The sequence below is a fragment of the Rutilus rutilus genome (genome assembly GCF_951802725.1).
Source record: "Rutilus rutilus genome assembly, chromosome: 2".
Classification (NCBI taxonomy): domain Eukaryota; kingdom Metazoa; phylum Chordata; class Actinopteri; order Cypriniformes; family Leuciscidae; genus Rutilus; species Rutilus rutilus.
Window position 1 is genome coordinate 47537156 of NC_140210.1, and position 27590 is coordinate 47564745.

Genomic DNA, 27590 nt, shown 5'->3' on the forward strand with positions numbered 1-27590 from the left:
AGCTCTGAAGGACTCGTGTTTCTTTCACCTTCATCAACCTGATTTAAATTATGATTAATACTGAAAGTTGTTTGATCTCATGTAACTGTGCCATAATTTTACTTTTCAAAGGTCTGAAAGTTCAGAAGTTGATGCGGTTTAGACGTTTATCATCATGCATGGTCTGTCTTTCACAGCCAGTGCATTTTGCTGTTGTGTGTGTGTGTTGGTCAATACATAATGTCTGGTTTTTGCAGCCAAAGAGATGAGAATGGAGAACAACTTAATTTTATTTGGCTAAATTGTTCAAAGCTCAATTAACTTCAGAAAGTACAAATGATCCAAATAGACTGGGGCGAGTTGTCACATGAGGAAAGCTGTCATTATGACTACATCACAGTCTAGTATCGTCACACTACTGCGTTTTTACTATAGCAGTGCTTGCAGATTAAAACACTAAGACATTTGTCAATACAATAATTCATGTGAATTCAATGCACATACCCTGCAATTGGGGCATGTTGTCACAAAAGTAAAATGTGTTAAATTAACTCAATGTAAAATGTGTGACACCTTGTCCCAGTTTTCCCTATTACAGAAAGGTTGATGTCAGTACATTGATCCTTTCTTTCAGTAAATCTGGAGAAGACACAAAATAAAGCAAACTTCACAGATTTCACACGTGATGAGGATCTTTATGTTGTGCATCCTAAGTTGAAGAGCTGGTCAGCGAGTGCAGCGATGCCGACGTACTTGTCTTTATATTTTTCAGTTTGGGCCTCCTCTTGTGTCGGCCAGTATTCAATCCAGGTCTGCTCACCCAGGTTGTACCTCAGTCTAAAAAACAAACACATCAAGATCGATCCATACTGTGTGTATCAACTCTAGTCTCATAGATGACGCAATTTGCAGCGTTTGAAACTGAACTCGAGTTCAGACCGAACAAGTGAGAGAGAGAGAGATTGTCCTCGTAATGGTCATAGAGCTCCTACCTTCCACCAATCCTAGGAAGTGATGTGGTTTGGCCCATGATCAGGTAGGTTTTGCCTTCTTCAAGTTCAAGAAACCCTCTACAGTAAGGATGAGCCAAGAAAGACCTGGTCTGCCCTTCCACAGCTGGATCAGTCCCTGAAAACCATACACTCTTAAACGTGTTGTAGATTTATTTTATAGTAAAAGAAAACAACAGCCTTGTGGCATTTAACAAGTTTGTCATGTGACTGTTTGCTTCCTGCATTGCATTCATTAAAAGCTTTACATTCAATAATTTTTTCATAAGAGAATCTATGCTAATTCATTATCAACAAGCATTTTCAACAATTATCATCATCATTTCACTGACCTTAAAATTGTGATTGATGAGTTGTGCCATCAAAAAAACACATTAAGGGCCCTATCTTGCACCCAGCGCAATTGACTTTGAACACCGTTTCATTCCAGGAATGATGTTTCATTCCTATTTTGCACCCGACGCACAGCGGACTTTTCCCTCCACAGACGCACGTCGGTAAATTAGGAAAAGAACTTGCGCTCCAGGGGGCGGTTCAGCGCAAAGAGGCGGCTTGTTCCGGCGCAAACGTTCCCTGGTGCTATTTTGCAGTTTCAGAAAACAATTCCGCCACTGACCAGGAAAAACCTAGCCTAAAGTCAGTGGCGGAATTGTTTCTGCTATTTCGCTTTGCTTCGTAGACAAAGTCTGGAAGGGCATAACTGAAAAGTGTTTTCTTTCTCGCGGGGGGGGGGGACAAACACAACCATCGAGCGAAATACCGGAGTGAACATGGCTGTGAACGACTTTTGCAGATTATGTGAAGTAAATCTACGCATCCACGGTACAATCAGTGTCTACGTCACGGCTCTCAGCCCGCCCTCTGTTCGTTGATTGGCCGGCTGTTTTGAGGCCGGAGGAAAACGGGGAGATAGGTCGCTATCTCAGACTGAGTACAGAAGCGAACTGAAATTGAGCGGAAGTACGAAGTCTGATGTAGTCAGGCTAATTTTAAGGGCGCATGCTTGGCCATAATGTAGCGTGTGTACACCATACATAATTACAAGGAAAAATATTACCAGACAAGGGAAATCATTGTGGTGTCCATGAAGATGTGAAAAAATAGGCATAAATCTAGCTTACACATTTACCCAAATTATTATACGCCTGTTCAACCGAAGCTAATTTGGGTGGGTTTCTCCATCCCCATACAATGTCACTTCTCTGTGTTTTACGGCCCTGACGAGAACGTTGGTCTCCTCAGCTGTGAACCGCTCCTGGCACGTGCCTGGCAAATCCGCTGTTATAATAGCATTCCGCCATGGAACAAGCGCGCCTGCTCTTAAAGGGAATGTGAGATGACGCTCTGATTGGTTTATTTCACGTTACGCCCAAACCACACCTATGAGTAATGAAGCTACTTCAGACCAACCCCTTTTAGATTTGCGTCGGGCGCAAGAGTCATTTATCCGAGATCCGCCCACAAAGTTACTTGCGTTTCGCGTTTGACACTTGCGTTTCAGATCGTTAAAATAGGGCCCTAAATGTTAACATTAGTTAATGCACCGTGAGCTAACATGAACAAACAATGAACAGCTGGATTTTTATTAACTAACATTAACAAATATTAATATACTGTAACAAATGTATTTTTCATGGTTAGTTCATGTTAGTTAATACATTAACTAATGTTTACTAATGAACCTCATTGTAGTGTTACCAAAGGTTCTTTATGTTTTTACATGCCAAACCATTTTGCATTCTGTTCAGTTATTATAAATATAAAAGGTTAATGGCAACAGAGGCTGAATCAATACAATTACTGATCAAAATATGAGAAATATTTAAAAAGTTGATGCATTTACAAATTCGTGCATATTCCTTCATTCATACTTTCAGAATTTAAACTATTTCCAATCCCCCACAAAGGTTGATTATGACACCGCGACTTGTTTTCTGCAGATTACAGTGCACTACATAAGACATCATACCTTCCTTCAGCACTTGTTCAATGGTCATGTTGTAGATGTCTGCTTGCAGTGAAAGCTGCTTTCCCACCACCCTGGTTTTATAAACTATAAGAGAAGTGAGTAACAGCATATAAATCCCAGACAAACTTCACACAGACAAACACATTTACAAAAGCAGAAAGCTGTGCGTGTTTACCGTAGTCAACTCCAGGCGCACAGGCCTTATCAGCACGCTGAGACTCTTTAATGTGATGCTTCCTTTGGAGACTGCAGTTCTCTGTAAATACAGACAGGTTTATCAACAAACATGCACACAGACACACACCAGCCTCACAAATGAACTCAAACAGTGTGTATTCAGTTCACAGACACACGTACCTTCGGCACACTCGCACAGGTCTTCATGGCAGAGTCTATTCAGCGCACCGTCTCTCTTATGAGGATGGAAGAACTTCACACAACGATCATCTGCGTGTTAGATTCAAGTCACCATGAAACTGGCAATTCTTGTTTTTTTATGGAATCATAGCATTATGCCTTTTGCAATAAAATTTGTTTTTAGGCTCTACTAGAATAGGTTTTAATGCTTGAATGTTCAAAAAACACCATATTCCCCATATTCTCCATTGTTGCAGCTCCTCCCTTCCCAGTCTGTCAGTAAAAGCTCTGTTTAGTTCCTGTCTCTATGAAGCCCCTCCTTCTGAAAAGCACACTGTGCTCTGATTGGCCGGCTGGAGCAGTGTGTTGTGATTGGTCGAGCGCTTCAAGAGTGTTTGGGAAATGTACCGCCCCTTACCATAACCGCCAGTTCCAACACACAACTAACTAACTCAACCAGGCCCCGCCCCTTTATTCTGAATTATTTAAATGAGGAATATTGTGACGTGTTCGTTCCCGGAATAAAACTCAAGATTACAATGGAGGCGTTTCAGGGAGTTCAGAAACACTGACACTGATATAGAGAAGAACTCCTGCTGGAGGGACTTTTGAACTTTGCAGAGCTTTTTCAGACAGCAACATTACACACTAAAGAAAATTTTAAATGTAAAAAAAAAGCATAATAGGTCCCCTTCAAATTCATGTGCCTCAATCTTTAATCAGAATAACTTTTCCTGCAACGTCATCTCTTCTCTGATATGTTTACTGGGACGAGAGCGGGGCAACCTGTCACTCACATGAAATCGACCAATAGCAAACCATAACCATTCAATAAATTGCCTATGGACAAAATTAAGTCTCGCCCCACATATTATCCTGTTCCAGACGCTGTTTCACTTTGGTATATACGTCACAATAGTGAAGAAGACTAATGCAACTTCTGTTTAATGATGTGTATGCAATATGTATACAGTATGCCTTTTCCACTTTCTACCAGTGTTTTTACTGTAAAATGTGTATCGTGTGTGAGCGTCCATGTGACATCATGCACCTGGAGCGTTGTACTCGTACACAGTAACACCGGCGGGCTGCAACATTCCCACTTCATTGATCTTGTGCATTCTGAAAGCAATCCTTTCCCTCTCTTTATGAGAAACCTAATGAGACACACTGGCAATTATTATGACTTTCATGATCACAAATAACTTTTGCATTTATGCAATCCAAATCCTAATAACTTTGTCAGCCATCATTTTAAAGAGAGATTCATACAAGTCATACTGTATCACCACACAAGTGAATGTTATAAAGAAAATATTAACAAATTTAATGTGTATAAATTCAATGCATATAATTTTGCATTGATCAAATTTAATTCAGCCAAACTGTGTTTATGTCACAGTGTTATGTTATGTATGGAACCATACACATCATATCATCATTTCATTCTGGCTACACATTAATTTACACAGCAATTTTACTAATGTTCACATGTTTGGTGTTCAGAGTCTCTCGTTGGTGTTAAAGGTTTCGTTTTCAGTACCTTATTCAAGAAGATGATTAGCGATCCACGCTCTGAAAGCTCATTGTTCATCTCAAATCTCTCAATGTACTTCTCTTTCCCTTTAGATAACTGATGGAATTAAATCAGAAAAGTTCAAACACTGAGAAAATGATCCATTATAGAACCACATCCATAATATTACCAGTCAAAACCGAGAATTATATATAATATAAAGGTGTGGATGTATGAAGTTTGATTGTGGCTCAGTGAGTTTCAGGTAGCACCCAGCTAACAAAAATAAGTGCTTAGAATTTTTTGCTAATGTTCCCATTAAGGGGGCGTTTACATGACAGCGCTTTCACAGAAAACTTTTTTGTGTGTTTTGGCCATTCATTTATATGACAATGGCATTTTGGGGGCCTGAAAACACACATTTTCGAAAACGATACTGTTATCATCTCTGAGTAAACTACAACTAAAACGGTGACGTCGTGTGTGTGCGTGTCATGTGTTCAGTCTATAGGCGTGTAGTGTTTCGTTACAAAGTGACATGTGGTATTACTCAATTTCTGAATCATTTTTACCTTTGAAAGATCAGTGTCATCTACTTTAAATCCTGTTAACAGGCCAACATCCAAAACAGACATGGCAGCATCTCTCGCTGAGTTCTTGAAACTGCACAGATGGATTAAAACGACGCACGTGATCTAACTTTCCATCAGTTCATGCTCACATTCAGCTGAAGATGCAAATCTAACAGCTGACATACGGATGGACGGATCTGCTTTTACTCTACATTAACTTTTACTCACTAGGTTTCAATGGTGAGCAGGTAACTTTCAATGGCTCCTGGATGTGACACTGCGTGCAATGCAGATTGAGAAGATATAACACTGTTAAACGTCACTAATAAATGAAGAAGACATGAATGGAGATGAACTGATGAATCCTACCGTCAAGCTGTTTCACCATCTTCACACTGAGATCAAACACATTACAGTCATTCTCTCTCTCTTCAGGCAGGGCATAATACAGAGAAAACACCTGGGGACAGATCAAGCTGTAAATCTTTGTAAATAACATGTAACTGAAGTCGCGAGCGCTCACGAATGCTCACCGAGAGAGTCGCCATCCCGTTCCCATGAGCAGTGACGTTGAATTTCTGTGTCAGTTTGACCTGTCGTGAGAACATTTTACATAGTTCAATTATGTTGCATGATTTGAAATCAGAGAAATGCATAAGAATTGAAGGGGAAAAGCGAACTGTGCATGTCTGTTCACTCATATTTGTTCGTTCACCTTGTCTGATCGCGTCACATGCGTGTTGGAACGAGTGAAAGTCCATCTGTTATGTGTTGTTCTTCCCTCCACAGAGAGTTCAATGTTCAGATTCACGTCCTGCTTCTTTGCTTCTGTACGATATTCAGCCACGGCCTGGAAAACGATGATGTTCGCCTAAGAGACGAGGCAGAAAAATTGTGAAGTGTTACCAATAAAATAAATGATATACAATAAAGTTTATTCTGCTTTCTGAAGACTGGTCTGTAATTTTGAGATTAATGACAGTTACTTTATATATGCTTCATTTCAGGCTAACACATCTTACCGTACGCTAAAACTGGGTAGAAAAAAGGGTGTTGACATAATAAAGTAAATATTTTTCAGATGATATCTTATACATTTTTAACATTAGGAAAGGGGTTCGTCGCAAAGGCAACATCATATTTAGGGGTTCATGACATCGAAAAGTTTGAAAACCCACGTTTAAGACCATCAATGAACTGCTCATTAAAATGGTGCACTGTTTATTAAACCTTTCACACATAAGTTTAAATTAGTTTAAGGGGGCCATTATTTTAGAACGTATCACCTTATTATCATTATTATTATTACAAACCTTTATAATGATCATATTATCTTCCAACATCCACTTCTCCCGAAATACATGAAAGTGGCCGGCGAAGTTGGAGATAGAGTACATTTTATAGTGACCTAATACCCACACATTATGTATCTGATATGAATAAAACACCTCATCAATTTATTTAGTCTGTATAATGCTGTTACATGTCTGTTTGTTTTTGGACTTCTTTTCATGTTCATTGTGTTCAGTTTCCCACCGTTCCTTGTTCCCAGTTTTACCGTCTTCATTAGTTAATTTGGTTCACCTGTGTTGTGTTAGTCAGTTCTCTATTCTCTCCCTGTTTGTTTCTATGGTTACTGCTCTGTACCTGTGTGGTTCCACTGGCTCCATAGTGAGCTCTCTGTGCTCTCAGCCAGCATACGATCGCTCTGGCGCGCTCAAAGTCCTTCACCTTCACCAGTGCGAGAAGCGCATAACCTGTGGCCTCCAGAGAGTGCTGACGCTGTCCAGGAACTTGCCAAAATGTACCGACTGTTTAGAAGACACAAATGGAAAAGGTTGACATGGACACAGGGTTGTTATAGTTTAAAAAAATGTCACAATTTGTTATTTTCAAATCAGTTAGTAATTTGTTTGCCATTTCTGTTTAGGTTAGCAAGTCACCATGAAATCAAAATTACGATTTTTTTTTTTTTTTTTGCAGTATTTATAAATTATTTATCCGTGCGCAAACTTTTTTTAAATTCATGTTTCCTCATAATCTAGAATCAAAATAACTTCCCCTCCCTCTTGCAGCATCTTTTCTCTTCTCTGATGATTGAGGGCGGGGCAATAACATGTCAATCACATGAGATCCACCAATAGCAAACCACAACCATCCAATCAATTCCCCACGGACAAAAACAAGCCCCGCCCACATTTGTTCTTGTTTGAAGCCGTTTCACTCGGATGTACATCACAATATTGGGAAGAAAAGACTATCGTAAATTCTGTTTCATGCTGACTTTAATAATCAATAGTTTTTATTTTATTTATCATAATCAATCGTTTATCTCACTGTAACGTGTACATTTCTACTGTAGTATTCGTTTTTCTTCATTAATAACTCAAAACACAAACTGTTCCATGCAGTTATAAAAACACAACTGACACTTAATCAGAAAATGCAGGAAGTGAACAGTGGCTGGTTGTTTTACATGTCAATCAAACAGCTGATTGGTCCTTCCTGCAACACACTGATAGTCTAAAGGATTGAGGGAGTAACTGAAAATAAAAGTCCTTTACTCAGAATTGTATTAGCATTTTTAGTTTATTGTCCGTCCATCCATCCATTCTCCATACCGCTTGTCCTATGTAAGGCTGTGGGGTCATTTATAATGTCATTGGTGTTTACAGGTTTATTTATTTATTTTTGCATTTCCCACATGTCATGCTTATTGTGGCTGTAGCTGCACTGTTGATTTGACTGTGTTGTTACTGACCTTCGTTCTGGCTGGAATGACTCATCAGGATGTCTTTATTGAGTTTTCCAGCATGGGCCAAAGCGTAAGATGTCATAGCGACAGCATAAGTGCTGGTCAGACTGTGAACTCTCAGCGTCAGGTAATTAACGGCTCTGTTTACACTGCTCTGAAGACTCTAGTATTTAGAGAGAGACTCAGTGAGACTGATGCGACGTATCATAGCGCTGTTTGTTTCCAGGAATCACACTTACCGATTCAGCGCAGATCTTACTGCCCTCTTGCATGGCAATCAGAACGAATGCCGTTAGAGAGGCGTCGCTGTCTTTCCCCTGTACGTCACCCTGGAATTAACATACACTCAAATAAACGAGAGCCCAAACAATTGTCAGGAAAACAACAGAACACTAGTTCGCCTACTGCATATTGATGTCTTCCTTCAGAGCTTTTTCTCCAAATAATTTAAAACTGTTATATATTCAAATTAATGACACGTCCGATCCTCTGGACTTTAAGACAACGAACACACTATTCACATTCTCACTAGTTTATTTAATTTTCATACGAATAATATTCTACACTGGAGATTCAAACATTACAGAGGAAGTAACATTTTCTGAAACATCATGTATGTACACCAAATGTAACTTACAAGCATCTCTTCGTGTATAACGGCGGCGTCTTCTTTAAACGTGCCGTCTGGCAGCTGTTTGTCTGTGGCCAGCCACTTGAGGGCGCTGCAGATCACATTCTCCTTTATGCTGATCAGATCGCTGGCCATCGCAAACACTTTCGCCACATATGCCGTCAGCCTGTAATGACCAGAAAAGAAGAGGTAAGAAACGACATGTAACTAACTGATCAGATAAATATGGCAGGAACGCTCGTCTCACCATGTGCTGCTAGTCGTGCTCATCGAGGCAGCAAAGGACCCGTCTGGTTTACGGAAAGTTAGCTCTCGCTGATAACCTTGACAAGAATGATACAGTAAATAACTTACGAATTCATAGCTTTTGTTAGCATAATAGAGAATATTCTGAGGGATCTATTAAAGGGGACCTATATGTTTTTGTGTTGTTTTTTTACATTATTGTGTGTCTGCAGTGTGTGTACACAACAACCAACTCCTTTTTTATATTCTACATAAATTAGAAACTGTATCTCTCCTCCAATCACCTGACTCCATTCTAGTGTGCAACACCCACTTTCAATGATGCAATCAGTTCCTAGTGGACAATATGGAAGTCCATTTCCACCACATAAGAAAAAAATCATGCTTTTGAAAAGAATCATACTTATGACATACTAGTCGAAATTATGATATACTAAGTTATAATTATAACATAAAAGTCCAAATTCTGACATTAAAATTAGGAAATTATGACATATTTGAGATTCGAAAGTCAAAATTATGACAACAAAAGTCAAAATTATGAGTCGTCATGGCATAAAAATACCAAGTACTATGACATACAAGTCATAATTATGAGATGAAAAGTCAAAATGATGACAAGACATACTTGAGATGAAAAGTCAAAATGATGACACACCAAGTCATACTTGAGATGAAAAGTCAAAATTATGGCAAAGTAATAATTCTGAATGAAAAGTTGAAATTGTGAGATACTAAGTCATTTGAGAGTCGAAATTATGAGTCATCATTTGATATAAAAAGTAAAAATTATGACCATAAAAAGGCGAAACTGACATTATAAAGTCGCCTTTGACATAAAAAGTTGAAATTATGACGGTCAAAATAATGACACTGTTATACTTAAAATTCAAAGGTTGAAATTATGACAGTCATAATGACTAAAAAGTAAAAAATCTGATAGCAAAAGTCGAAATTGGCACAGTCATTATGGCATAAAAAGTACTAAATGACATACGAAGTCTTAATTATGAGATGAAGTCAAAATTATGACATACTGTCACTTGAGATGTAAAGTCGAAATTATTAAATAAATTGACAATTTTGTAAAAAAAATGTATCTCTATTTCAACTTTAAGTCATAATTTAACATAATTCTGACTTTTTTTGTCATAATTGAGTATGATTTGTTTTTTGTTGTTGTTTTTTATGTGTAAATAGGCTTCCATAGGATAAAGCTATGCCCCGCCCTTCATTTATACTCATTAAATATCATGTTTCTCTCAGAAATGCATCAGATTAAAAGTGAGAGTGGTCTGCTGACCTGTGTTGATATGGTTAATGGCTTCATTACGCCGGTTCATGCCAACAGTCTCCCACTGCTTGGTGCTGTCCAGATAATGAGTGGCAATGAGAGGCAGAGTCATGTAGATCATAGTCTCCTCTCCATTACCACGGGGCTGGACAATAAACCGCCCCATGAAGTCTCCACTGATGGCCTGCTCGATCATCTTACTGAACTCCTGACCTTGAGTAACACACAGCGGTCAGGACTGGATGAGCGGATGGACAGGCAGAATAAATGAGCGTTCAGATTCCTACTTACTCTTGACTGTGATGTACGTGTTAGCGGGTGTGTTGGGGACCTGAGTGTCTGGTTTGAGACTCCTGAGAGACACTTGTTGTACTCCACCTGTCACAGAGGTTCAGATTGAAATAAGAAAAGGGGGATTTTGGGATATTTCAGAGGGGCATTGTTGGATATTTTGGAGGAAAGACACCAATAACTCACCCATCTTAGCAGGATTGAGTTCGACATTTTTCTCCTGTATCATAGTGAGCACACCCTCAGACTGAAACAAAGAGATTGGGTTTGATCTGTTTAGGGTGATTGAATCACATAATGAAATCAAGCTTCTATAATGACAGTAAATGAATGGTTTTCAAGTGTGTTTAAAACCAAACAATACATATGTCTTAAATACTTCAGAAATGAAAGCAATTATCATATCGTTAGCCTCATAGCAAGTCATTTTTTGGCCAAATTGTGATATCTGCCTAACTTTACTGTCCTACCACTGCTGCAAAACTTGTCTTGTTTTCCAAAAACATTGAAATATGACAATTATGCTATGAGGCTAACGATATCGTATCTGGTCTTTAATAATGTTTTGAAAATGTTAGTACAAAGACGTTTACATCATTCATGGAAGGTTTTTTTTTCTGAAACGTTTTAGTTTGACGTTGGTCTAACGCTTTTCATTAACTTCATTAGTTTCATTCATTAACTTTTTGAGCATACTTGAAAAACTTAAACTGTCGTAAATCTTTAATGCTTTTGATCTCTTTTCAAAGAGGACACTTGGCAGATTATTGCTGAAGTGAATAAAAAAGTTTTTTATATGAAATGTATATTTCAAAAATTGCTTTCAGTAAGATTTAGTTTGGCCGCAGAATCAAAAGTTTTCACTAGATGAAATTCGTCTCCCCTTCATTTCCAATGTGGTCATGTTTGACTGCGGGGAGCACAAGTGTGACTATTTTTTTCAGGACCATTTAGCCTTTTCAAATCATGTCTCTACTACACATACTAAGTGCCAAAACCTTTACCAACTTCCGTACCACTCCGATAAAGTAAAAAAAAAAACTAAACGTAAAATTTACCGAAGAGCATCAGAGGGTTTTAACGTTACTACTTCTTTCAGAATGTTTAGAGAACACTCAAAAGTAACGTTTCCATAATGTTTGCACAATAAAGTTTCCTTAATAATCACATACTTTAACCAAGACACTTTTTTTTTTTTTACGGACGTTTTGAATGTTCAGGGAACATTCAGAAATAGTCCATTTTCGAAGTCCATTTTTGGATCTGAATTATAAATGATAGCAATATAAAGTAAAATTGTTATCGCTGTTTTGAATGCTGTAAATTAGCATATGGGATGCCAAAAAAAAAGAGCTCAGCTTTGTAATTTTATCAGTGGGCAGACGGGACGTTCACTCACCTCCACCCTCAGGATCTTCCTCACTCCATCATTGTAGACAGAGTCATACGCTGCTGCCTTCACATCGATCCAGTGATTGCCCAACTCCAGGGGAATTATCACATACGGGACGGACCTGGAGGACATGGACTCGACCTCCACTTCTGTTTGGTAGGAGCCCTTTCTGCTGGCGGAGCTGCAAATATGTTCAGTCTCCATGAACTCAAGCCGAGCCTGAAGGAGAAGCCGACAGTTGGACAAATGCACCCATGTGTTACAGTGTTGTGTGTGAAAGGTTTTGAATGTGTGTGCTTTGTGTGAGATTTACCATTAAGTCCCCCTGTAGTCAAGAATTGTATCCCTTAAAACTCATCTTTGATCACCAAAATTACATATTTAAATGTTTTTTCCTTAAGACTTAAAATATCTTGAATATAGCTCTACACCCTTGCCTCATTTAGTATTCTCGGTTCTATGAATATGCAAATAAGCCCCGCCTCCACTCACTCACAGCAGCTCAGTGATCCACTCGTTGATGATCACACGTTGACCAGCGATTTAAAACCGTGTTTTTGAGACGGCCTTTGGGTCACTGCAGTTTTAAGGAGAAAATACTCAGCAATGGTGTTGACTTATGAATGTACACATGGCTTGTCTTAAAGCATATAAAAAAAACCACATAGACATTAGCCTGGCTAACGTCAGACCACTTTCTCTTTGAGACGTGGTCTGGATACTACATGTTCATTTTCTCGTATTTGAGGCGTGGTTTACGAATGCCCAGAGCCGTTTATTGGGCGCTACAAATGTCTATCAAATGCGCCTGTACGTAGCTTATAGCCAATCGTTTCAAATTATACCAGATGACGTATGTAGAGCGACAGATATTCAACGAAGAAGACGACGATGGGTCAGAGATTTATGTGTACACCAGAGTCCTGCACGGGTCCGATTTTGTAAATCCGCACCCGACCCGTTTTCCAACAGCAGCACTAATAAAAATCTGCACCGACCCGCTTAAAATAGAACCGACACCCGACCCGCACCCGAAATAAAATCAGTTTAGACTATCACATTATAGACACTTACAAAAATGTTTATTGCCAGGTCATACAGAAGTTATTACACGACAATTAACACAAGGACAACTTCAGCCGAAGCTGTCAAAAGGCCGATACATGAAGAACATGGCTAACGTTACCACACAAATCGAACAGACGCGGCTACACCACTATATGCCACGCAATTCGTCTAGCCTACATCTGACAATTTTGGGTTCAAACACGCCCTGCACACCACACATACTAACAGTGTTAAATATGAAAAATACCGTTCGATAGAACGGCTTTGTTACCAGTTATCTGCGTGCTTCCTCAGGGATGAAGTTCCACATTTGCGGCTATCCAACACGAAAATGTTTGCAGCAAAGCTTTTTACAATATTTTCTTCAGATAACTCCAAATTTCTCCCACACACTGGACTTGATTTTTGATGACGTATTGTCGACAACTTTACAATCTCCACTAGCTATTCTTTTCTTCAACTCCTCAGCATCCATCTCGACGACTGCAAGCAGATCGCGCGCGCGGTTATGATGAATTTTTAAAAGTGGAAGTAGCCTAGGTAACGTTATAGATCCTGGGAGGGGTGGCGCGTCGGCACGTACAATAAACTGATGTGGATTTTAAATTATTTTATCAACTTGAAATACAGGCATATTTTTGTAGATGTGTTTGCTTGCTAAACTAAATATGCATATATTTTTACGTCTGTCATGTTGGATCCATAGATAAACAAACTGCTTCGGTGTGTCGCATATACTTCGTCATCGTCTTGCTGCTCCCTCCCCGTTCTGTGATTGGTTCCCTATTTCAGGGGAAAAATTAGCCCATGGTAGCCAGACTACCTTGCAGCGTGAATAAAATCGCGCTGCTCAAGGCAGTATGGGGAAACCCAGGCTACATAGACATATAAACAACATTAAAATCTTGATTTTCACTACAGGGGGACTTTAAAAAATAAAATGGTGTCATAGTTGTGGTTAAAGATAGCTTGTTTACTTGTTAAACACTCAAATTTTGGAAGATTTAGCACTTGCTGTGCTAGCCTGGTCCTTGCAAACAACTACACTGTTAACCCTTGCTGTAAAAAAAGGCCAGATTCTGACAATATCATACCATTTTCCATTAAAACAGTAATATACCGTAGAAAATAAAACTAGCCTACAGGAATATACTGTGAATTAACAGCGCTCAAAGTCGACACTCAGAGGCTGTTTTCCCAATCACACCCTATACCCTCATTCACTATTCCCTACATTGGTTCACTAATATAGTCCACTTGAATGAAAAGAAGTGAGTGAATTGAGAAACTGATAAGCAGAATCACTGAAGGACAGAGAACAGAAAAAAGAGAAACACAAGAACTACAATTGACTTCCAGCAACACTGAGTGTGAAACCAGTTTACGATTATTTCTTTCATACATGTACAAAAGTTTTTGTTGAGAATTAACAGAGATTTAGTTAATAATAAAGTTTGTTGTCACCATAATGGAGATCAGTATTTGCTTTAGTTGGTCTCTTGTCCCTTGACTTCTGACCATTCATCTCTCTCTGACTGCTGTAACAGAGAGTTTATAAAACACATTTGTTATGGCAAGAAAGAGCCAAGAGGAAGATCATCAGGTGTTTTAGGCATTTGTGATGATGTCACAGTTATCCTGGACATGTCTGATTCTTTGATCTTTCCTGTATATATTCTTTGAATTGTTGGGTATTTCATATTTAGCATATATCTGTGAATCTACAACATGAAATCAATATTTCTGTAATCAATGAAGAATATCGTAATCATATAGTGCTGTAAAACATTTTTAACTCCTGCTTTACTCAGACACACACACACATCAACAATCAGCACATGAATCTCAACAATGGTGATAATCAAAAGTTTCATGTCGCAATGCATGCTGGGTTCCAGGATAGTATAAAACTCCCAGCATGCACTGCTGCATAAATAAAAAAAATAAAAATAATATTGCCACCATTGTTGAGATTCATGTGCTAATTTGTGATATCTCTGTGTTTCTGAAAGAAAGTGTAGCTCTGTTTCGTTTGTTTATACATGATCTGTTAAAAAAAAAAAGAGTCATTGTAATGTATTGCTGTGGTTTCACAGTGGTGGTAATGTAACACTTTTGATTGAGAATTAAACTCTGAATGAGTGAGAATGAACTCCTTAGTGAATGAACAGGCTATATGATGATTTTGTCATCATAATCAACATAACCGCAATCATTCACTAACTCTGTGTGTGCGCAAGTGTGACGTGCACAAAAACAGCTCAAGCAGCAAAAGAAACACTAATGTTTTAGCATCAGCATCCCAACTAAAGCAAGCACTGATCTCTATAATGGTAACTTCAAACCAAACATTTTCAATTAAACATCTCAATAACAACTTCTGTAGATGTATGACAGAAATAAAGTCATACTGGTTAATAATAAGTGTAATAATGTGTAATGGCTGGAAGTCAGTTGTAGGTCTTGTGTTTCTCTATTTTCTGTTCTAACAGCAGGTGTTCATCACTAATGCTCAACAATCACTTACATATTCACTTAATTATCTCACTGCAACACTGTCTCAATGTTACTTTTACTCTTTGTAGTGTGGATTTTCCTGTGGGGTTGAAAGGGTTAACAGTGTAAGATAAAAAGACACACCCACAAAATGTATTTTAACAGTAATAAACTGTAAGTTATAAAACAGGTTTATACTGGCAACACTGTTGCCAGTAGTTTACTGTAAAATCTTGTTTTTTGGGTCACCGTTGTGCTGAAGAGTAGAGCCTGTGCTTCAGTCCAGGAGAAGATCTACAAACATTGATGATATGCTGCATGTTGCTTTATTTAAAAGGCGGTGACTGTGTAGTTGCTGGTCCAGTGGAAGTCTCTTTATTTACCAAAGTTTCTTTGTGGTTTCAAATGAAAGAAGTTCACAGCAATACTTTGCTCACGTTGTTAATGATTTATAAATTCTAGTTAATACATTTAAATGACAGTTGGTCAATTTAAGGCAGTCGGTTTCTGCAAGTGTAATTAGTTAACTCGAATTTTAGTGCATTTTTACAGTAAATTACTGGCAACAGTGTTGCCAGTATTTTACTGTAAAAAAACCCGGTACGGTCTAACAGTGTATGTAAAACCTGTGAACTTGGACTCCCAGAAGTAATGCATGATTAAAACAAGTCTAATTTGCCTCATTGGCACATTTATCCTCACGTTAATTGTATCTGACACCACATTGGGTGATAATCTAGGACCAAAATGACTTTGTGACTGTTTACCCTAATTTTCTTCTTGGTGTAGTTGTGAAGGATGGCCCTGATTTGTATTTGCTCATTGCGCACAGCTGAGAACGGCACCTTCAGGTCAATGAAGAACCTCTTATAAACTATCATCTCGTATGGATCAGCCACACATATGCCTTTGGAGAAAAAGACAGCAATGGAGTATTAGCATGATGCTACGGGTCTAAAACGAGGTGATAAAAGTGTATTATATAAGTGTACTTCATCCTAACATAAGTTTTACCGTGAGATTTTGACAGGCTAAAAGCGAAGATTTGCCAAGTAGTGATAGATTCTTTCAGGTAGATTCTGTCTCTTGTGATCGATGTTGCTCCACTGGGACAGGAGGGAATAGAAAAAGGTTAAAACAGATAAAGAAAGAAAATACCCACAAAGGTTGACAGTGCATGTAAAGATAATAAGTAACTAGTAACGAAAAACCATTTCCCATCGCTTCTGCTCATTTAAAATGAATTTTTTGTGTCCAACTCACCATAACTTGTTACTAGCTGGGCAGATCGGCAGAATCACCTCTGTCCAAAGCCAGCTCTCTGGAAACTGTGTACGTGATGTGATTTCATCAAAACTCTCATAATGGTCGCTGTCCTCACCTGTCCAGGTTTACAGAAAAAAAAATATATATACTGTGAGCAACTAGGAATTCACTTCACTCATTTACTCATCCATCATCAATCCTGGTGTTTCTTTCGGGAATCTGTAAACTTGGAAAGGAGGGGTTTAGAGAGAACAAATCCTTTTTCAGAAGCTGTGAGAAAAGAGCTGATGCTGCAGTTAATATTATGAGAAAATGAATTTACTGTTTGACCTTGGTTGCATGTAAACATTTTGTATTAGACCTCAAAAACTTTGATTATACCATCACCACCATCACTTCAACAAGACCTGCAGTGTTTTATTCCAAATCATTATTTAATTAATTAACCATTTTATTGCCATCTTATATGCATCTTGTAAAGAAAATGGGTTTGTTAGCCTGTGGAAACATGACACAGTGTTAAGATCATGAGTTTGACAATCAACTGAACAATATTTAAAAACGTACTCCGAGCCAGAATCATCTCCTCCTCTCCAGCCTCCATACTACGAGCCACCACGTCATTACAGCAGTGCAGGAAGGCCCGGACACATTCCTCTCCATCTACGATGTACATGGCTCTTCGTTCACAGGTGTAGCCGAGTTTATTATCCCTCATGCCATCCACACAGCACTTCCTCAGATCACCAGAGTACTGACCAGCTGAGAAGACAAAGACAATCAGGACAGAAGGAGAAGAACTATTCATTCATCCTCTCTCTCAAAATCATTTCCTTTCTTCCTTTACTCTCTGTCAAGTAAGAAAGAAAAGCTCCAGCTTCTCACCCAGTATAGTGGTGACCCGCTGAGTACTCTCAGCTCTTCTTCTTCTCTTTGAAGGGGCGGGACACTCTGGCACTAGGGGATGTTTAAATAACAGGCTAAGAGATTTGTACAGCTTTAGAAAACTGAAAGAACATTATTTATATATACCAGTTCTGGTGTCGGTTCCTCCTGCAGTGTGTGACTCAAACATCAGACCTGAATCACTGAAAACCCCCATACTGTCCCTTCCACCTCCTGCCGTACAGCCGGTGTCATGCTTCTCTACAATGTCGTAAATCTAAAGCAACAAACAGACCATTTATAAGACAATCACAAGCGTTCGATGTTGAGGTGTTGATGCAGGACCTCCACCTTCATCTGAGTGAGTCTGTTTTGGTTCAGTCCATGCACAGCTTTATCCACCGCCACCAGCCCAACTTTAGCTCCAGGATCTCCAGTTATCAGCAAGCTGAACTCTTCTCCTGGCTCGTAGATCGGTCGAGGCTCCTTCACCTGAACCTTCAGCTGTGAAACACAAGAAACACTAAGGACTTCTACTGGAAGAATCTACTGGACTCTAGTAGTATCTATTCCTGCTGATCATGCATTGATATAATTGAACTTCAGACGCCACTGATCCAAACGAGACACCTTTGAAGCTTAGGCCGTGTGTCCACCAAAGCGTTTTTTTCACGTGGCTGGCATATTTTTTCAATTGTTTTCAATGGGAGCGCTGTGTTTTTAAAACCCCATGAGCGTAATGAGGCGCTGAGCGTTTTTTTCACGCTGAAGCGCTGTTTTTTACAGGTCGCCGAGAGTTGAAGAATGTTCAACTTTGGGTAAAACGCAGCGCTCATCACTGTCACTTTTTACCCAACCGTCCAATCACAGTGGAGGAGGGGCGGGACTAATACCACACCGACCAACCGCCACACTCTGCTTGTACAACGTCAGCAGGCTAAAAACGCTAGGCGCTCGGCTGAAAACACCTAGCTGTGGGCGCTTGAGAGCGTTTTGCCAGCATTGCGTTTTTTTCAGTTGAGACACTTTGCTTGTTATGATACAGAATATCCGCGAAAGTGTTACTAGTATCTACATATAACATTCTTTAACTCAGCGCCTCGTTACGCTCATGCCGTTTTAAAGGTTCAGTGTGTGATTTTTAGCGGCATCTAGTGGTGAGATTTGCGAATTGCAACCGGTCAATAATTCGCGGCCTTTCCTTGAAATTTCAAACTCGAATGAGAGGCTACGGTGGCCGACGTAGGAAGCCGCGTCTTTTTCTGCTGCTTCTCATTCAAGTTAGTGATGAAACGCGCTCTGTAGCGCTGTCTGTTCGCTGTCGGCTACGGTAGAAACATGACGTCACGATATGTCGACCTTCATAGAAGGGGGTGGCCACGGTTATGTACATATAAATGACTCATTCTAAGGTAATAAAAACATAACGGTTCATTAAGTAAGGTCTTTATACACCACTGAAAACATAGTTATGGATCTTATATTGCATTTCTGTCAATAGATCCTCAGAAATATCACACATTGCACCTTTAAAAAGGCAGCGCTCCCATTGAAAACAATTGAAAAAATACGCCAGCCGCGTGAAAAAACGCTTTGGTGGACACACGGCCTTAGTGTCAATTCTTGATGTCTAATAGATCTATAATAATACGTGGTTGACCCACCGTTCCCATGCACGTGTCCTTCACGTCGACCCAGACTGAATCAGACACCACCTCAGACGAGCCCACATGGTAATAAGCCACAAAGCGGAAGGACGGCACCATGTCTCTGGTTACAGGTAGAGACAGAGTCACTAGAGCTTGTCCACTCCTCTTGAACCTGTCCGCTTGAACAATCTGACCTTTACTTAAGATCTGTAAATGAGAGGGAAATTTGACATTTAACCTTGACATTCATGCAGTCCCTTACGAAAAAGAAGTTTATCAGGGTTCTTGCAGGTTTCAGTAAGTCAAATTTAAGACCTTTTTAAGACATTTTAAGACCATAAAGATTGAAATTTAAGACCTACACGACGCATTACCAAGTAAATATTCAAATCAAAGAATTCATTTATTTCAATGAATTCAGTAATTGAAAAAAAATTAATTTAATTTACAGATAAATCACATTAGTAACCTTCCACACCCAACAACGTGTCATAGAAAAGAACAGAATCAGATATAATTTTTTTATAGAAAATTGTACTTTGCATATTATACTGTAAAAAACACATAATTAGTTGATTTTAGTTGATCATAGTTGATCATATCTAGAGATGAAATGGCATGAACATTTAATTTCATGATTATAGTGACAAAAATTATCACGGTTATCACAAAATCCTGTTCAAAAAGTATTAATACTACACAATGAAATCAATTCACAATGTTTTATGTTGAAAACCAGCAAATAACAAATAAAATTAGCATCAATATGCACTTTTTGTTTACATAAACATTAAAATAATACCATTAAAAATGAACATTTTTAAAGTGTCTTGCATGTTATATACTAACATGTACAAGTTAAAATAAAGGTTTGACAAAAAAGGTTTTATAAAAAGATAAACCTCACACATTTCAGACTTTAAATATTTTATAAAAAGAATGAGTCAAAAAAGATAAATTACTGACATTTACAATGCACTTTAGCTTATCTTTTATTATTAATAGTAAAATTCGGTCCGATTTTCCCGTGGCGTCTGTCGTTGCTATGAAACCATGCACTGCGCTCTCCACAAGGACACAGAAGTTTTAGTAGCTAATGGATTTCCACCACCGAAAAACGCTTGCTGTAGCTCTGTTACAAGATTTATTTACGGAGAAGAGAAAAACACCCGTAGTGTCTGGGTGCACTCGCATTCTTCCTGTTGACTGAGCTTTCAGACAGCGCCGCCGCGTCGCTTCAATTATGAGCACGCTTACCGCACGGCGCGCGCCTACATTTGAACGAACTTGAGCGCGCAAAAGACGCGATATGTGAACTGCCTCTTGGCGAGCGACCTCCAATCAGGCCGCGAGCGACGTTGAAGACCCCTGCACTAGAGCTCCGCTTTGTAGGCTACGACTCGATACTTTTTTGCTACTTTGTAATAACTTTCTGCGGCCAGCGTTTCTGGAAATAAACGAGGGTAAACCCTTTTTAAGACCTGACTAAATGAAATTTAAGACCGCGGATGAAAATCTGGCCGTTTTTAAGACGTTTTAAGGCCTTAAATTTAAAGTTCAGAATTTTAGACTTTTTAAGACTTTTTAAGACCCCGCGGGAACCCTGTTTATTCTTTTAAACTAAAAATAAGAAAGTGTAGTTTCAGTCTACATTTTATATACTTTTCAAAAATATACTTTATGTACTTCTCAGAAATATACTTAAAATTACACTTAAGTGCACTTGACTTATACTGACAGCTATCCATGTTTTCACTGTTATACGGTAGGGAGCGCTATATGACACATCTGCTAGTACAGAATCTCCGGATCAAAACACAGGAGAGGAAGAAGCTGAAACAAGTGCTAGAAGATTGCTCAGTCAAATGTAAAATAACATGATCATCAAACATTAAACAGCTTGAAAATCAAAACTGCTTAATGTTTTCCAAATGAAATGAAGCGTAACCCATGAAGAGAAAGTGACCGTGAAGCTTTGGGGGAGTCGGACTCGATCTAATCCATCTGTGTTTTGATCATCGTTCTGAATCTGATCAAGACTAGGCTTTGACAAAAATGTGATTTTCTCAACTTTTTTGTTTAAAATGTTGCCTTTCTTTATGAAACTTACCGACATTGAAATGTTGATTAAAAAAGAATGCATGAAGCTAATACATTTTTTTTTTTAATTAAAGTACAGTTAAAGGTATTTTTCAAGTATAAAAAATAATATCTACATTTGAACATAGCAGTATACTGCAAGTGCAAAAATAATATAGTAATCAATACGTATAATGTTATGTTCACTTAAAGAAAACTTACAAGTATCCTTGCAGTAGACTATAAACTACTAAACTAGTAGTTTACTGAGAGTACACTTAAGTGTGTACTTTCATCAACTAAAAAATTTACTACTTGTATTAAAATAGTAAACTAAGTATTTTACTACTCTTACACTTATAGTACACTTAAACGTATACTTTTATATACTAAAAGTGGGTCAATTTAGTCCCAAGCAGTATTGAAATAGTACACTTAACAAGTTTACTACAAGTACACATTGATATTAGTATACTTACTACACAAAGTATACTTAAAAATATACTTGAACATTACTTAAGTATAAAATGAACTTGAAGTATACTTCTTTTTTCGTAAGGGGTAGATTTTATTCTTCTAGTAAACAAATATTTATTTATTTTTATCAACTGATGTGCCAATTAATTATTCAATTAATCAATGAATACTGAATGGGCATTACAGAAAATGCTTTTAGAATTCAACGTATAGTTTGTATTTTGTAATTCTGTCTGATTGAGACTTTGGCACCTGATCAATTTGTGCTATTTTTGGATTGTTGGTCTATATAATATGTACAATATTTAAATGCTTTTCTAATTCACCTTTCCATAAGATGGCACTTTTCAGAGCAAATTCATGCTCTATTCGTTGTGACATTTGTTTTGAGATCGATTAATAAACAGCATTGCAACTTTGCTAGCATGCAGCAGTGGTAACAGAATAATGATGCTAGATAATTAATTTCAATTAGGCCACAGACTGAAACAGGTCCGTCTCTCACCATGTAGGTGAAATCTTGATCTCTGACTCCTGGACTTCTGCCCAGGTTCAGATTGACTTTCATTTGATCACCAATCTCAAACACTGGAGTATCAATGCCGACGTGCAGGTAGTTGTTGGAGCCGCCTTTGGTCTTGTAGGCCTGAGCCGTCATCTTCTTCACTGCCTGCTGGTCGTCATCTAATTTTGGATCTTTGGTTTGTACCTGGAAGTGAAGAGATGATGATTTGATGCTATTCTAAGCTAAAAAAACAAACATAAAATGACAAGAAAAACGACTAATTAAAACAGCCTAAGCTGGTGTTCAGGTCTGGTCTCTATTGATTAGTGTTAAAGTTTTGCCAGACTATAAGACAAGCAAGACTAGCTTAAATCACATAAAACCCACAAGGGTTGTTTTTTTTAGTAAGCCTGAGACACATCAAGCTCAGTAGTTCAGTAATAAATCCGACATCAGGTCTTACAGTGATCTCTAGTGCGGAAGATCCTTCGTGAGAATTGACTGTAAGCTTCGCAATGCCATTGGCTCTCGTTCGGCCTCTGACCCCTCCAGGATTGACCTCCACTTCCACATTTTCAGCAGGCATCTTGTCAGGGTCTGTTAGATAAACCTATGAAAACATCAATTATGTTTTTGCTAAACCCGACGGACTGTTTCTAAACGCCATTTAATGGTGTGTTCAAGTAATGTCGGATAGACAGTGTGAGTTCAAAGCACATGAGTGGCACCACAAAATCGTAATAACAAGTTGAGAAAATAAGTCAAGACTGTATTTGATCCCCAAGTTTCTGAGTTGGAGGCGTGACAATGAAAACATGGCCGACAATGGATGAAAAAAACATGGTGGACAATGGATGTAGTTGCTTGACCTCATAATTATGAATTACAGAAACAGCTTGCCACATTAGGGTATTTTTCCAATTTCTTTATAAATATAGATAGACTACTTATTATTTTTGCAATAACTGAAATATTTCATACCGAGATGCTGAAGGGCATCCCAGGTTTGAAGAATTGTGGTGTTTTTTCGAAGTGGATGGTGTACGGTGACGTCACAATCTGAATGCCCTTCCTCTGAGCTTCCACCATTTCACTGCCTGAAACACACACCAAATTGTGACTAAAATTGTATAATATTATATCATATAATATTTAAAATCAATATAATATAAAATAAAATAATAAAATATATATTATTATTTTTTTATTTATTTTTAAACACAATAGTCTGGCAGCTGGAGTTGTTTTTCAGCATCTCACGCCATTAGTGCTGCATTTTGTAAGACTTTTTTTTCGGTGTAAAATTAAAAATAGTAGCAGTAGTTCTGAAAAACCCATCTTGAGATCCTTGCGTTCTGCTGGGCACCATTCAGAAAAGTCATTTATTAGACATTTTTTTTTCAATCAGATTTTATGTACGGCTCAGAGAGTGTATTGCATTATTTAGTAAAAAATATATGTTTATTTTAAAATAGCATTTTTTTTAATTAAATTTTTTACATATTCACACTAAATAAATGCATTACAGCCCTAATATGAAAATGACACTTTTTAGAGCTAAATTCATGCTCTACTTTGTTGTGACATGGCTCATAAATGCATACATTACTGTAGATTGGCACTGCACTTTTAATTACACTTACCAGTGTCAGTTAAAACACTGGCTGAAATGTAGATTGATCGTCCAACCAGTTGGCCGATGTCTGGGAAGGTCTGAAGTATCGTCTCCTTTGTCAGCTTGGCAGTACCTTCTCCATCTGATATCTGTGTTTTATGTAAAAGCCATCACTTTGGCTGCATCACTTTAATACGTCAGGTGTTTTTTCATCTGGGAAGCTCACCTGAACTCTTTGAAGTGAGGAAGGAATACTAGTTTTCCTCTCAACTTCCATGACACCAAACACCACAAACGCGTGTCCGTTCACGTTGTTTCCATGCAAGTACCTAGACAAACAGACTTCATGTGTGATATTAGGATTGAAGTGCTTTGGTAAGTGTACAACTTTATGGAGTAAACACAGCAAATGTGGGAGAATATGAAATGAAATGTATATCAATGCTTGGAGAGAATGATAAAACATAGTAGATCAAGAGATAAAGCCTTACCTGGCTTCAATGCTAACCGTCAAACTAGCATCTTTCACAAAGAAGAACGACTGACTGGGTGATAATGTGACTTCATAAGTGGGAAGCACTATAACAATAAATCCACACAACAATAATGAACACTAGAAAGATGATCATGCGCATGCTGTCGGTTCCAAAAGTCAAATATCACACACGCATATCACAATCGTTTATGTAAGAGGAATAAGAAATATCTGAAAAATTAATATACCAGTACCATTGTTGTCATTGTTAACTAAAACTAAAACTTTTAAAAGCATTTTCGGTGACTAAAATAAAGCTGATGAAATTAGATGAAAAACTTAAAGTTGAACTAAAACTGAAATAAATATAAAGCTAAATGGCACATTACAAAATTACTAAAACTTAACCTACTGTAAAATGAAAATGAAAGCTAATTCAAACTATTTATAAATACTACACTACTACTAAAGTAACACTGATCAAGTGCTGCTGTCATTAAAGCAAAAGAGACACTTGCCAAATACAAAGATATTATCAAATTCATATGTTGATGATCTATTAAATAATAATAGCAAATGAAATGAAATGAAATGTGTGTATTTTCAGATGTTTTCGGTCCAACTGTATATGCAGTATGTAATTTGTTATAAACAACAAAAATATAATAAATATGGATAAAGCTTCTACCATATTCTTTGACTTCGAAGTCAGCAGTGTAATTCTTTTGCGGCGTGTTTGCGAATCTTGTGACCACCTTCCAGATCCCAGGGCTACAAATATAAGCAGATCAAAAACAGATGATTACAGACCTGCGAATGAATATCCTTCTCCTCTCTACAGACAAACCGAGTGACAATCCAGTCGGTTAACTTGCGTCCAGTTACGTCAAGTCTCAGTTTTCAGCATGAACACACCTGGCAGGCTGAGGTACGGCATATTTTCCTGATCTAATCCCTTGTTGTGGAAATATGGTTTCTCTCATAGTTGTGATGCCTCGAGGATCCTTCAAGAAAAAAAAAAGAAAAAGATTAATAATTCTATATAATTTTATTTCATTTTAATTATAATATTTCATTGTAATCATAGCTAATTATCAACAGCCAGAACAGATTGTGCTCCATAAAAACAAAACCAGTCAAATTTACGTAAAAAAAAACCCAGCAGTTGCCAGAACTTTACAGCAAAAAAAATACAGTAGCAACAATTTAGTTATTAAATTTACAGTACTTTTATTATCAGTGATTATCTGATATCCTGTTGATATTCCAACCAACTGAAGTACTAAAATATGTTTGGTACCTTTATAATAAACTGACAACCACCACAAAAACATTAGTAGGAAAAAGTTTTTCCACAAACTGTGGTAAATAATGATGACACTAAACACAAGTGTCAAAACACAATGACACTAAAATCTTTCAATAAACATTTAAGGGTAAATGCTGTGATAAAAACCTCTTAGCTTAACAATAAGTTCCCTTACTATATATGGTGAAAAACCATTAGTTTATGGAAGTGAAAAAGAAAAAAATCTTCTTATAAATTAGTGGGTAAAAAAACAAAAAATGTAACTTCCTGGAATCCCTTGTCACACTTCACATTGTATGGTTTTACACTGAAATAAAAGGTTCGTATCAGTTATTTGTCATCAGTTACGTACATTAGGGTTTTATGTTGCATTTTATGTTGTAACGATGACTTTTTAAAGTTCATGAATAAATTTTTTAGAAACATTTTCTTTTAAGAGTACCATGATTTCCACTGATATTCCAGCATGTTCAAGTGGTTTCAGACCAGGCGTCAGCGAGAAGATCCTGTACTGAACTGCAGAAAGGATATTTTATCTTTCTTTTTTTTACAGAAATAGTTTATTTTGTGCTTTGCATCATGACATTCAAGGGGGCATCTAATGTTGAAGCTGTTTCTTACCTGTGCTAGCAGGCGTGTAGATGGGCTTGTCTGTCTGTACAAATATATATCCAGACTGGAATGAGACCATGACCACTTTCTCCAGGGTGTGAGATGGAAACTCAGCTTGTAGATACACATACTGCTTCTCCAGAGGATCATCAGAGAAATAGTCCCTATCACTGGGAATCTGAACAGCAGTACATAATAATGAAAGATCTACAACATGCATAAAAACAAACTGACTGTAAATAAAATAGAAGATTGTTTAAATATGAAGTTTTCCCTCTGATGAATGACACACATATTCTTACATAAGGACAAAGTATGTCAGAGTGGCATCACCTGTATATCTGTAAGGATCTGGTAATTGTTTTCTGCAGTCAGTGTCACTGGTTTGGACAGTATCTCCAGGTTCTTCTTTGGGTGGTTCTTCACTGAGATCCTCACGCTCAGGTTTCCTCCAGAGTAATCCTGAGCCTCCACAAACACGTTCTCTGAGGAACCCACTCTCAGCAAATTAGGAGCTGACAGAACAAACCTGAGGAGATCAAATTAAACAGCTGTAAATCCTGAACACATGAAGGGCACTGGTCCAGTTGTCACTTTATTCCAGTTAATATTTAGCACAGTAGGTATAGTTTTGAAATGCATTATCAGTATAGAAGGATAGCTTAAAATGTCACCGCTATGCAGACAAAAAAGATACATTGAACATTTGTGACAACATGCCCCAATAGCATGGCACAGAGCTGTCAAATGGGGCAAGTTGTCACAGCGAAAAAGGCTGTTAATAAGTATAAGTAACCTATTCATTAAAACGGTGTGTTTAATACTCACAGCGGGTCACACAGTGTGAGGAGGGGTGAGGAGAGAAGAACAGTCAGACACAGCAGCTTCACGTCCATTCTGTCTCTGTGTGTGTGTGTGTGTGTGTGTGTTCATGTTTGTGCAGCTCTGATGTAAAACTCCTCCCATTAGCAGCTCAAAACACTCGCAGGTAAAGTTGATGGAAATAATAATGTGATTGAATCCTACATAATGATTTCAAAGTACTGCACACAGCGATTTATTTTCTTTAAAACGGTTTTGAGGCAGCTTTCAACAAATCTCCAACTAAAGAAATCTAAAAACAACGATAAACATATGCATA

At 37.9% G+C, this 27590-nt stretch overlaps 1 protein-coding gene across 1 annotated transcript; it reads right to left on the reverse strand.

The window, feature by feature from the left end:
• Positions 1-251: 251 nt before the first annotated feature.
• Positions 252-27470, reverse strand: LOC311285806 (complement C3-like). The gene is made up of 41 exons (XM_084401605.1): positions 27278-27470; positions 26783-26978; positions 26459-26627; positions 26280-26353; positions 25444-25532; positions 25217-25299; positions 24545-24632; positions 24280-24382; positions 24082-24202; positions 23420-23535; positions 22902-23048; positions 22439-22642; positions 19393-19584; positions 18080-18232; positions 17876-18005; positions 17729-17800; positions 17411-17605; positions 16841-16958; positions 16592-16683; positions 16345-16484; positions 12020-12232; positions 10807-10867; positions 10621-10707; positions 10339-10542; positions 9037-9112; positions 8796-8955; positions 8398-8487; positions 8165-8321; positions 7051-7214; positions 6119-6274; positions 5937-5996; positions 5773-5863; positions 5632-5680; positions 5404-5494; positions 4859-4948; positions 4367-4472; positions 3316-3405; positions 3134-3214; positions 2959-3042; positions 972-1107; positions 252-816 (listed from the first exon to the last, which is right to left on the reverse strand). The coding sequence occupies exons 1-41, from the start codon at positions 27343-27345 to the stop codon at positions 675-677; spliced, it is 4938 nt and encodes a 1645-aa protein (XP_084257731.1). The 5' UTR covers positions 27346-27470; the 3' UTR covers positions 252-674.
• Between the last annotated feature and the right edge of the window lie 120 nt (positions 27471-27590).

Bases quoted from the DNA above. Each gene is read 5' to 3' on its own strand.
- LOC311285806 (XM_084401605.1), bottom strand. From the start codon at position 27,345: ATGGACGTGAAGCTGCTGTGTCTGACTGTTCTTCTCTCCTCACCCCTC. The intron at 18,233-19,392 runs GTGGGTCAACCA...TGTGTTTCACAG, and splicing joins AGGACACGTGCATGGGAACG to CTGAAGGTTCAGGTGAAGGA. The intron at 4,473-4,858 runs GTACTGAAAACG...GTGTCTCATTAG, and splicing joins TAATCATCTTCTTGAATAAG to GTTTCTCATAAAGAGAGGGA.